The sequence below is a fragment of the Gekko japonicus genome, unplaced genomic scaffold (genome assembly GCF_001447785.1).
Source record: "Gekko japonicus isolate JY-2015 unplaced genomic scaffold, Gekko_japonicus_V1.1 scaffold306, whole genome shotgun sequence".
Classification (NCBI taxonomy): Eukaryota; Metazoa; Chordata; class Lepidosauria; order Squamata; family Gekkonidae; genus Gekko; species Gekko japonicus.
The window spans coordinates 1,003,518-1,016,091 of record NW_015172013.1 but is presented as its reverse complement, the minus strand read 5'-3'; the positions used below and the strand labels follow the sequence as shown (position 1 = coordinate 1,016,091).

At 45.9% G+C, this 12,574-nt stretch overlaps 1 protein-coding gene across 1 annotated transcript in view; it reads right to left on the bottom strand.

The window, feature by feature from the left end:
* Nucleotides 1-12,574, bottom strand: part of IQGAP3 (IQ motif containing GTPase activating protein 3) — a 72,401-nt gene that overhangs the window by 11,865 nt on the left and 47,962 nt on the right. Inside the window, exons 23-29 of the mRNA XM_015420274.1 lie at nt 12,216-12,440; nt 10,426-10,566; nt 10,066-10,150; nt 8,097-8,329; nt 5,591-5,723; nt 2,676-2,778; nt 2,054-2,201 (exon numbers count right to left, since the gene is read on the bottom strand). Coding sequence (XP_015275760.1) covers nt 2,054-2,201; nt 2,676-2,778; nt 5,591-5,723; nt 8,097-8,329; nt 10,066-10,150; nt 10,426-10,566; nt 12,216-12,440 — 1,068 coding nt within the window. The remainder of the gene's footprint in view (nt 1-2,053; nt 2,202-2,675; nt 2,779-5,590; nt 5,724-8,096; nt 8,330-10,065; nt 10,151-10,425; nt 10,567-12,215; nt 12,441-12,574) is intronic.

Genomic DNA, 12,574 nt, shown 5'->3' with positions numbered 1-12,574 from the left:
GGGCTTTTGGCCTGATCCAACACTGGCATCTCTTATGTTCTTATGTTCTTATGAGAGAGAGAGAGAGAGAGAGAGAGAGGGAGGGAGAGGGGGGAGAGAGAGGGGGGAGAGAGAGAGGGAGGGAGAGAGAGAGAACGAACATTCCTTCAGGAGTCAATGTTTGTACAAATGTGCCCCCATGTGGTGAGAGACAGCAACTACTGTAGAATTCAGCAACCAGGATTTTCAGCAATAGATCAATTATTAGGAGAACACGCATGAGTTAGACTGTGCACATGCTAGCCATGCTTGTGCCAGAGATTCTTCTTTTAACTTGCGACGCTGGGAATAGATCCTGGTACCTTAAGCACATGAAACTGCCTTCTCCCGAGTCGGAACCATGACCCATCAAGGTGCGACACCTTGATAGGCAGCCGCTCTCCAGGATTTCAAGGCTGAGGTCCTTCCCATCACCTCCTACCTGACCCGTTTAACTGGAGATGCGGGGGGGATTGAACCTGGGACCTTCTGCATGCCAAGCAAGTGCTCAACCACTGAGCTATGAGCTCTCCACAGCCTTAGGCTTCCATGAGATCCTTTAAGATATAGGACCAATGAACATATAAGACCAACTCTGGCCCGCCTGCATTGGCTGCCTGTATGCTTCCGGTCCCAATTCAAGGTGCTGGTTTTAATCTACAAAACCCTGCATGGCTTGGGACCACAATACCTGTCAGAGCACCTCTCCTGGCCTCAACCTACTAGACACTGTGCTCATCCTCAGGGGCCTTCCTCTGAGTGCCAACTCCTCGAGAGGCTCAGAAGGCAGCAACTAGGGGTAGGGCCTTTTCGGTGGCAGCCCCCCATTTTTGGAACAACCTCCTTGCTGTAGCCCATCTGGTGCCTAATCTGCCATTTTTTTGGTGCCAGGTTAAGATAGCTCGCTTTACAGAGGCCTTCAAAGATCTCCTTGGTCATCTGGGAGCCTTGTTAGGATTAGCTTGGTGCCTCTGTTGATTTGCTGTTTTAATGTTCTTATGTTACAGAAATCAACCCTGACTGTTCCCTGGAAGGCCAGATCATGAGAAGGGAGCACTCACTGGAGAAGACCCTGATGCTGGGAAAGACTGAAGGTCAAAGAAGACGGGGACGGCAAAGGATGAGATGGTTAGACAGTGTCATCGATGTAACGAACATGAAATTGAGCCAGCTTCAGAGGACGGCGGAAGACAGGAGGGCCTTGCAGGAGCTGGTCCATGGGGTCGCAAAGAGTCGGACTCGACTGTGCGACTGAACAACAACTGTTTTATGCTGTTGTAAACTGCTCAGAGAGCTTTGGCTATGGGCAGTAAGAAATGAAATGAAATAAATAATAATTAACTGGAGATACTGGATATCGAACCTGGGTCCCTGCACACGCACTTTACAGAATTCCTTGCCAGAAGATGTGATGATCCATAGCAAGCTTTAAAAATAAAGAGGAGTCTCAGATAACAGAGGATAAGTTCAGTGGCATGCAGAAGGTCCCAGGTTCAACCTCCAGCATATTAAAAAAAAAACCTAGTAGCAGGTGCTGTGAAAGACCTCTGCCTGACACCTGGAAAAGCCACTACCAGTCTGAGTAGACAATACTGACTTTGATGGGCCACCAAGGGTCTGATTCAGAATAAGGCAGCTTCGTGTGTTCATGTGCTCGAGTCCTACATTGATGGTGATAACCAAATGGACCCTCCATATGTAACAGCAGTCTACCACTGAATTCTAGACCCTGGAACAGCCCTCTCTGCCTTGCCAGCTTCCCAGAGGCATCTGTCTGGTCACTGCTGAATGTGAAACTCAGTGCATCTTCTATTTGATCCATCGCACACATGGATACTGTTTTCCATTTGGACAGGTTTGCAGCACTTTTCAGCCAGTTCCAGCCATGACAACGAGAGGTGCCTCCCCTTGCGTCTTTTCACATGTACTTCGTGCATAAAGGTTGGTGGGAGGCAGACCGGGACGTCGTCTCTCTGCAACCTTCGCATGCTTTTTTGGGATGCTACAACACTCTTGAATATTAGTAGCCACCCACCTCAGCAACAAGCTTTTGGTATCCTTTCCCTCAGTGTTGGTCTCTGCCCCATCAAATTTATTGGTGAGGGTAAGTGAGACCTCTGTCTTGGCAAGATGAGACAGAGCGCGTTCCGAGTTTCCATCAGCTCCATTTCCCACGCTTTCACCTGTCAAAGGGTTGGAATTAAAACGGGGAAAGAAAGAAAGAAAAGAGTTCTTAGGCAACACACTCAGGGTTGAACTAAATCAATATATCTAATTCTCAACATGGCCCAGCCTGTGGATACTTAAACGTGGAGACTGGGGCCACGGACAAACAAGACAGATCTTTTGGCAAATCTGAGAAGAGCCCCAGCTTTACAGAGAATTATTATTATTATTTTCTTCTTCTTCTTCTCTTCTCCTTCTTCTTCTTCATCATCATTATTATGCCAGTGTACTTTGCTTTCACTTAATACAATTCTCTTAAAAGCAAACCAAAGAAACAAAAGAAGGAAAATAAACTGTGGTAGCTCTACTGGTGCAATTGGTGTTACATCAGGGGTGACCAGCTGTAGGTCCAAACCAGGGAAAAGGCAATAGGCTATAGAGCACAAGAGTATGGATTATGGTGTCACTGTCAAATTCCATGCCACACTTACCTATTAAGGACTGGATGGTAGGCAACTCTCCCAGGTCTTCTAAAAGCTCATGTAAAGGGTCCCTAGGATCAGGAGCCACGAACTGCTGGTGCTCCAGTAACAGCTATAATGTGGCCAAAGACAGAAGACTAGGAAGTAATAGGCCCCTAATGTTGGCAGAGTTTAAACATGCAGAGGAACAAAGCACCAGCTGTTTAAAGAAAACAGAAGGATGTGCTTCTGATCTTCTTCACACTGGTACGCGATAGACCTTGTATATTCCAACACCTAAAACCATATAAACCTAGGACAGAATTTAAAAATAAAACAACAAACCCATGGGACTAGCCCTGTTAACCCAAGGTGGCTAGAGACTTGTTCTTCTCTGCCCAATGTACCCCTTGTACTGCAAGGCATTTGAAATGGGAGGATTTCCAAAACAGTGTGATCTGGCAATAGAGCAGCTGTTCAAACAGGTGTTCACCCACTGAGACATCACCCTTCCATGTGATGGCTTGGGATTTCACAGCTGCTTGTAAAAGAAGAAACTTTGCAAAGTAGCCGTTCTCTTCTGGGATTTTATTGCATGCTAGAGTTATCCTGGGATAACAAGTCCCACAAGCCACTAATGTCCAACAAGTTAAAAAACTGAACAAATAAATGAGAATAAAAAACAGTAGCAAGGAAATGGTAGCCATGTTTGCAAAGACTTAGCTCCCAAAATATTGGAAAGGGCAATGTCCGATGTACAAAGAAGAAGACCCTGCAGTGGGCAGCAAGAAGACAATTAGATAGGATATTGAGGTCAGCACCTTCTCTCTCCTGTTAAGTGTCATTCCTTGCCTGTCTCCAGATTGCTACTCTCAGGATAATTTCCCCCTTCTCCTCGGAAGGGCCACGCTCAGTCTTACCCTCTCTCCCAGCTAGAGATGTAGTTAGGAGCCTCTCTTTGTCTCTCCTCTCTCCTATCAAGTATATTAATTCCTAAATAAACCTTTATCTACTCTTTAATCAGGTTGTGCACCATTGCTGTGCTAATTACTTTGCCAATACAAAGAAGTGACAACTGGGACAAAAAGTTCAAGGACAGGAATGATGACAGAATAGGTTATTCAGCGGCTACTAACCACAACAGTCAAAGTGGCGATTACTATTTGGAAAGCATATAATGCAGACTGCCCTGTTTGTAAACTTTGCTAGCGTGCCTGTCAATCACTATAGGTCAACCACTGATTTAAATGAATCCAGTGGTCTGCTCTGGCAATACAGGGTTGGATCTTGAGTGGCCTTTCCGCTCCTGGAAGAGGAGGAGGATAGTTTTTGCAAAATCCGCCACTGTCAATGAAACCCCACTTGCCTGTCTCCAGATTGCTACTCTCAGGATAATTTCCCCCTTCTCCTCGGAAGGGCCACGCTCAGTCTTACCCTCTCTCCCAGCTAGAGATGTAGTTAGGAGCCTCTCTTTGTCTCTCCTCTCTCCTATCAAGTATATTAATTCCTAAATAAACCTTTATCTACTCTTTAATCAGGTTGTGCACCATTGCTGTGCTAATTACTTTGCCAATACAAAGAAGTGACAACTGGGACAAAAAGTTCAAGGACAGGAATGATGACAGAATAGGTTATTCAGCGGCTACTAACCACAACAGTCAAAGTGACAATTACTATTTGGAAAGCATATAATGCAGACTGCCCTGTTTGTGAACTTTGCTAGCGTGCATGTCAATCACTATAGATCAACCACTGATTTAAATGAATCCAGTGGTCTACTCTGGCAATACAGGGTTGGATCTCGAGTGGCCTTTCAGCTCCTGGAAGAGGAGGGGGATAGTTTTTGCAAATTCTGCCACTGTCAATGAAACCTCGTGATGTTCCCGAGGAGTTCACCAACTCACAGGAGCACAATTTCAAAGGCGTAGAAGACTGCAGTTGCTATTTTTCCAATACAACTCTGCTCACACTACAGTAGAGTCAGCCCACAGTACTGCAAAACTGAAACGGTACCGTTTAGACCGGGGATATACATTAAATGAATTTCCACAAAAAAAGGCTTCATTTTGCACAGTTTACGGTCCGGCTTTGGAAATAATTTTGATTATTTTTTTTGGGAATGGCGATGAGTTGTTCCCGAGGAGTTCACCAACTCACAGGAACACAATTTCAAAGGCATAAAAGACTGTGGTTGCTATTTTTCCAATGCCACTCTGCTCACACTACATAAGAGTCAGCCCACAGTACTTATCTCCTGCAAAACTGAAACTGTACCGTTTAGACTGGGGATATACATTAAATGAATTTCCACAAAAAAGGCTTCATTTTGCACAGTTTACAATCCGGCTTTGGAAATAACTTTGATATTTTTTGGGGGGGGAATGGCGATGAGCAATGCTCCCTCTAAGCTGTGGAGTCTTGTGAGCAAAAAAGTCTACTTTGTGAGCTACTGGCATTAAAGTTGTGAGGGAGTGATTTGGCTACTGCGTAAGTTAGTTTCCTCTGGAGCCATCCTTCCTGAGCTACGACAAAAATATGTGAGCTGGAGGCTAAAAAACTGTGAGCTAGCTCAAATTACCTCAGAGGGAACACTGGAGATGAGTCGAAGTGGTCATATATCGAATGGGGGGTGGAATATGAAGTCCTGCTTTGCTGTCCAGTCGCACAGTCGAGTCCGACTCTTTGTGACCCCATGGACCACATCACGCCAGGCCCTCCTGGCTTCCGTTGTGCTCCGGAGTTTGCTTAATTTGAAGTCCTGCTTGAGTCTCCATAATAATGGGGACTGGACACTTAACTCGTTTAAGAAGCCAGTGCAAGATTCTCCATGTTCCAAACAGTCTTCCCACAGAGCCTTGCTAAATTTTACAGCAGCCCTACGAAATACACATGCAGTGTCACAAACCAGACCGATTCTCAGCCAAAATCATTTTGCATATTCTCACCTTGTGGGTATTAATTAGTTCCCCAGCTGTGATGTAGACCACTGGTTTGGTGATCATCACCATATCAGAGTACTTGTCTACATTAAACCTGTCCTCTGGTTCAGGTACTGAACAAGCAGCGGTGATGAATTTTCTGAAAGGTACAGAACAAAAACAGGGAAAAAAGGAGCTGCGGTGGCTCAGGTGGTTAAGACGCTGAACTGCAGGCTGTGGAAGGTCAGTAGTTCAGCAGTTCGAGACCCGAGTTGCCGCATGATGGCGTGAGCTCCCGTCTCTAGTTCCAGCTCCTGCCAACCTAGCAGTTCGAAAGTAAGAAATTGCAAGTAGATAAACAGGTACCACTTCGGTGGGAAGGTAACACCGTTCTGTGCGCCTTGGTGTTTAGTCATGTCGGCCACATGACCACAGAAATGTCTTCGGACAGCGCTGGTTCTTCGGCTTTGAAACGGAGATGAGTACCGCAACCCTAGAGTCTGATTCGACTGGCTTTCGAGCAAGGGAACCTTTACCTTTTTTACAGAACAAAAACAGTGAAGGAATAGTTCACATACACCCCCTCCCAAAGCCTGGAACCCTGTCTATGGCTATGTTGAGCACTGTGGGATCCTGACACACGCAATCCACGGTGCCATCCATTTAGCAAAGCCATGCAAATATGTTTCCCCAAACATATTAGCTCATAGACATTTTAATAAACTTTTTTGGCTTCATGGACATTCTCACCTGACTGCCCAAAGGAGATTCTAAATGGACACAAGCGACCAGGACAACTCTCTCAACTAGCATTTCCCCATAAATTGCCAGATCCATTTTAGCAGCCAAGAGCGCTAAAACTGTGTTTGTATTATTTTATAGTAAAATTATAAGGACACCAAACTGTTGGAAGGGATGTAAAGATACTGGAACCTTTAGTCATTGTTGGTGGTCTTGTCCACAGGTCCAAACCTTTTGGAACTCAGTGTGGAAGATTGTAACTAATATTGTAGGACACAGTATACCATTTACGCCAGAATCTATATTATTGAATCACTGGGAAAATCTTAAGATGACTAAACAACAAAAAGAAGTGACAGCTTTACTTCTTTTAGCAGCAAAAACAGCGCTAGCTCAACAATGGAAAACATCAAATACACCCTCAGTGAAACAATGGTTCCAAAAGGTTTGGGACGTTATAGTTCAGGACAAAATTGCAATGCAACTGGAATTAGCAGACAATCCTTCAAGAACATTGAATTTTGTGGAGAAATGGTTTACTTTTTTTAATTATATTGAAAACGAAACAAATGAAGCCTTAAAAATTCCAAACAAATATTTGAACTTCGTTTTTTACTGAATGAATAAATATCAGAAATATGAGATTAAGCTGTTAAAGTTATATGCTTGCACAAGAATTTGTTTGTTGTTGGTTAAAAGTTTAAGTTTATTTTAAAAATTGTTTATAAAAGGTTGTATATATTATTGTTGTATATAAAAATATAAATTGTTGTATGTTATAATTAAAAAGTTACAAAAAAAACCCCTGTGTTTGTGTGTGTTTTTCAACTTTATGAATGTAAACTTTTAAGTGCTGGCATTCTTGGGGAGCTTAATTTATCATCCTAGTTCCCTTTCATGATTTTTTTCCCCCTGCAGGATGATGGTACACCCGCAGCCCTGCCTCTCGTGGTCTGGATTTGTAAAAGCCCATTCAAAGGACAGAACACATGAAGCTACTTTACACTGAATCAGAGTCCATCAGTCCATCAGGGTCAGTGTTGTCTACGCAGACTGGCAGCTGTTCTCCAGCGTTTCAGGCAGAGGTTTTTTGCATACCCTACTACCTGGTCCTTTTTAAATTAGAGATGCTGGGAATTGAACCTGGGACTTTCTGCATGCAAAGTGGGGTGTTCTACCAGAAGAGAAGAAGAAGAGAAGAGATTGGATTTATACCCCGCCCTTCACTTGGAGTCTCAGAGCGGCTTACAAACTCCTTTCCCTTCCCCTCCCCACAACAGACACCCTGTGAGGTGGGTGGGGCTGAGAGAACTCTGACACAAACTGCTCTTTTTCAAGGACAGCTGTGCCAGAGCTTGTGACTGACCCAAGGTCACATCAGCAGGTGCAAGTGGAGGAGTGGGGAATCAAGCCCGGTTCTCCCAGATCAGAGTCCGCACACTTAACCACTACACCAAACTGCCACTGAGCCATACCGCCTTCCCAGAAGGAACAATTCCTAGAAAAGATAGCCTTGCTTCACACTAAGAGGTTGAATGAAACAGGTTTCATGTTGGGGAGGAGCCGTGGCTCACTGTTAGAGCGTTTGTTCTGCATGCAGAAAGTCCCAGGTTCAGTCCTTGGTATCTCCAGCCTAAAAGGAGCAGGGAGGAGCTGACACGTAAGACCTCTGCCCGAGATCCTGGAAAGCCTCTGCCAGTCAGAACAGAGAATCCCGACCTTGACAAAACAATGGTCTGACTCTGTATAAGGCAGCGTCACACGATCCTACTTTGCGGATCTTGAGACCAACCTGAATTTAAGGTGCGTTTCCTCCAAGTACTGGTTTACCACCCTGAGATGGCTGTTCTCCCCTTCAAACATCTGGTTGGCAGCAGCATGTTGCAAGATCTTGGCGATGGACCCCAAGTTGCGCCTGTGGTCGGGATGCAGGGCTACCCCAGCCGAAATGTCGACAATATCGAAACCATCCGGCGCGACCACTGCTGGGTTCATGAAACGGTAGTACAGCAGGTTCCCCACAATCTAGGACAGAGATGGATTGACTTCAGTCTTATATAGCCTACCATATTTTTGATTTTTTACAATAATCCTCCAGAAAATATGAATTCATGCTGGAGATTGCCTTAATAATTAAAGCATAACTCATCTGTTTTAAATGACCTGGAGGAGACACATTTCCTTAAGAAGATGCATTCTACTGTGGATTAAGCCAAAATCCACCAAGGCTAGTATAATTCTACCCAGGGGTCGTTTCGTAGAAAAAAAGCTAGGGGAACTCATTAGCATAACTCATTAGCATATGCCACACCCCCTGACATCATGGGCCCGGCGGTGGACCTGCAAGGCCGGCGGGATTGCGAGGAAGCCCCGCCAAGGCCCTCCCTGGCCCCAGGCAGGCAGGGGTGGGGAGAGGCGGGGAGTAAGCAACTTACCCTCCCTCTTCTCCTGCCTCCTCGTGGCTGAATGAGGGCCGGAAGCGGGGTGGCTGGACGCAGGGGGCAGGGCTTTGTCGTGTGCCCCGCCCCTCACCCGGGGGAACTGCGTTCCCCCGCAATCCCCCCCGAAATGACCTCTGATTCTACCTGACCGCCGGTACTGGGCAGTTCACTAGAAATTGACCAGCGGTCCACTGGTGGACCTTTTGCCCCGAGTATTCAACTGGGGGCAAGGCCCTGACAGGAAAAATTAAGAATCAGCGTACACAAGAACAGCAAATCTTCTGAGCAAATTGTCCCCAGTTTCTACCATTTCAAATTGCTAGGCAGGGAGGAAAAATCACAATACTGAATTCCCCCACCCCCATATATAACACTCCATGTGCATAAAAAGACAAGATGTTCTAGTTCAGCTTCTCTCCAACATGTTAGTTTTTCTAGAGGGAGGACTCTTCCCTGCCAAAAATGCAGGAGTATTCAAAAATGCCATTCTGCTCAGGCATGGTTTGCAGTGGTAGAGTCCAGAAAATGCTGTACCCCTGCTGTGTATGTAGGCCAGACCTTAAAAAATATGGCGTGGTAGAAAGACAAAAAGCAGTGGCTCCTCGTATTTGCTAGGGTTGCCCTCGCTTGACCTTAAGACTGTTCCACTCAGAGGCACCTCTGCTGTCAAGGAGACTACTAACCTCAGGCAACAGATTTCAAGAATAATTACAAGGTGGAATCACCAATTATTTCATTAAACGTTATAATCAGGGCTGCCAAAAGGCCTGTGGAAAAGGGTCCTGCCCCTTTAATAGAGGTCTAAGGAGATGTTATTTACCAGGTGATATTTACCTCCACAACATGAAAAGCTTCAACTGCCCATTTCCACACGTCAAACCTCTGCTAAAGAGCCAGGACATTTCTCCCCAGACCAGTTGGCGTCCCTAATGATTTTTACAAGGGGAGGCCCGTCTTGAATTTCCTGCCACTTTACCATTATGGTTTCCACCTGCTCCTCAGCACTTTGCCAAGACCTCCATCTTCACCATGTCTCTCTATCTTCCACAGTTCAGCAGTATCTAATGACTAGCAGCAAGCCCCACAGCATTTAAAACTTCATACGCAAAGACTGCCTAGCCTCTGAAAAAGCTGGGGCCAACAGAAAACAAAATGGCCACCAGGGGAAACCATTTTAAGTTACTCTCTGCAGTCCTGTAACATGCTGGGTGTGAGTGAGTGAAACAGACAGATAGAAACTAGTTATCTTGGTCATTAAATTTCAGTTTCTCTCCCTTCAACCCCTGAGATGGTACCCATACATCCAGGCAACACACTCACCTTGTAGATATCCTCCTCAGGAGCATCTGGAAACTTCTCCATTAAAGACACTTTCAAGACTTTGGCAATGTAGCGCATCCCATAACTAACCAGAAGAGAGAAAGTTACCAAGTAGCAAAGTCAAGATTAGCGTGTGAGCAGGGAGAGAAAGAAAGCAGTTTTTAATAAGACACTTGACCTCTGCAAGGTCTTGGGCCTGAAAAATACAGATAGAGTGGGATCCTCCAAAAGGCAACCACTCGAGCTGGAAGAAGTCTTCAAACTTTGCTCAGTGGAGTGGCAGGCTCCATCCCTTCATTATCATCATCAATGATCCAGCATCAACTGGTATAAAAATAAGCCATGCAAATGGTAACGTACGGAATTTTATCCACGGAAGTCATGATGGCCGAGAGGAACTTGTCTGTCACTGCCAGTAGATTGCGGACGGAGATGTCCAACCTCCTCTGGACCTCGGGGTGGCTAAGGGCTTGTTCAGGGCTAACATCATATGGGAGGTTGCTGTGGGGAGACAAACAGAAACACATTCCAGGCACCACCCAAACTAACCTGGAGTTGCCATGGCCTCCCTGTCCAAAGACTCTCCTCCTTGTCTGAACTGCTTCCCTGCTGGGATGACAGCAGGCAAGGTGTTCAACCCAGTGAGCTTTTCTTCAGAACGACCCTGGTCCTGATCCAGGCTCTCCCAAACAACCCCAGCACAGCAACAAAGCAAAGCCTTTTCAGGGGTGGCCCCTAACTCATCACCAGCCTTATTTCTTGGAAAAAGTAACAGAAGACATTCCTCTTTAGGGGACACGTATAGAACCCTGGCCTAATAAAGACTAGCTTGTGAACTTGGGGTTGAGAGTATAGATTAGAAAGGCCGTGATAAAAATAGCACACAACAAATCTACACTTTAAAAGTCTACACACCTCTGGGGTGGGTTGTCAACTCTTAAACTTGTTCCTCTAGCTGTCCCTTTAATATCTGCTTGGTCGGCAAGCAATTATTTGGCAATGGTGCTTCGTGCCATGAAATGCCTTTACCCCCTTTCCACTAGTTAAACCAGTATTAGAGGGACAGGACAAGTTTTTTCCTGTCAGGTTAGCAACCTTAGTTTGGGTTCACCTTCCTGGCTGCCACAAGTGATTGTGCAAGGCAACAGTGGCTCCTCCTCCTTATCCTCTAGGCCCCTCTCCCTTCATGTGCCTCTTGTGGACAGCACTCTCAAGCTAAACCCACTCTCTGTTCACTTCACAGTTCACACACTCCTCCCTACACATGAAGGCCCTCGCTCAGGAGCAGGCCCTCGCTCTCATGATGGCTATCGTCATGGTTACCAGCTGAGGGCATGTTTACAGTCACAGTGCTAGTCTCATTGTTCTCTTGTCCTCTCAGATATGGTTTCTTCCCCACTGCCTCCACAGGATGGTAACTACTTCCCTTCATCTCAGCCTCCCACCTCCTTCACCCCTCCTTCCTCATCATTCTTTCATTCCTCACATTCTTACCCCACATTTACTTCAAGGCATTCAGTGTGGAGGACTTCATCAGGGGTTATCCTGTTGTTCCCCTCATAAAAAACCTGTGACATACGTTAAGCTAAAAAAGGGTAAGGAGACTCAAGGTCACCTACTGAATTCCATGGCGTGGGGGGCCGAGAAGGGCTTCGAACTAGTCTCCCTGTTCCAAGAGCAGCACTCCACCAAAATGGCTCTGATTACATGGACCCCGTACCTATATCTAAGGGCTTTGGCAAGGTAGGGGAAGCCTCCCCCATTGACTCCCCATCACACAAAAATTCCTTAACTTCTGTAACTAGAATATGTTTGACAATATTTCAGCTGGGAAATAGTGCCTTAACTTTGTTAACGAAGGGTTGCCTAACCATTTTGTTTGTAAGTGGGTAGCCGTGTTGGTCCGAAGCAGCAGAATTAAGTTTGAGTCCAGTGGCACCTTTAAGACCAACAAAGTTTAATTCAAGATATAAGCTTTCATGTGCAAGCACACTTCTTCAGATACTAGAAGTGTGCTTGCACATGAAACCTTATACCCAGAGTTAAACTTTGTTGGTCTCAAAGGTGCCACTGGACACAAACTTCTTTTTGCTGAAATAAACTGAAATAAAAGTCAGTAGCGAAAGAAAAAGCCGATGATACACCCTAACCTTTTTTGCCCAGTCTGAGACTCCGTTTGGTTGATCCAGCCTTTGTAGATCTCCACGGGGCTGGTGCGGATGCTGAGAGTTTTGTTCTGCAGAACCTCCTGGACGGGCCCCCCCAGGATCTGGCGCAAGGCGTTCTGCCCGCGGGCATTCCGATAAAAGCTCACCACCAAGCGGATCACCGTTGGATTCCCCGTTAGGATGTCACGGACTTGATCGACTTTCAACCTGGAAAGTGTGCACCAGAGATTAGGACATAAGAGGTGCAGATAGGGTTGCCAAGTACTTACCTAAATCCGGCGGGGGACACATGCTCCCCGGCCAGAACATTTCTCCTTGTAACGCACCATGCCGTCGCCAGG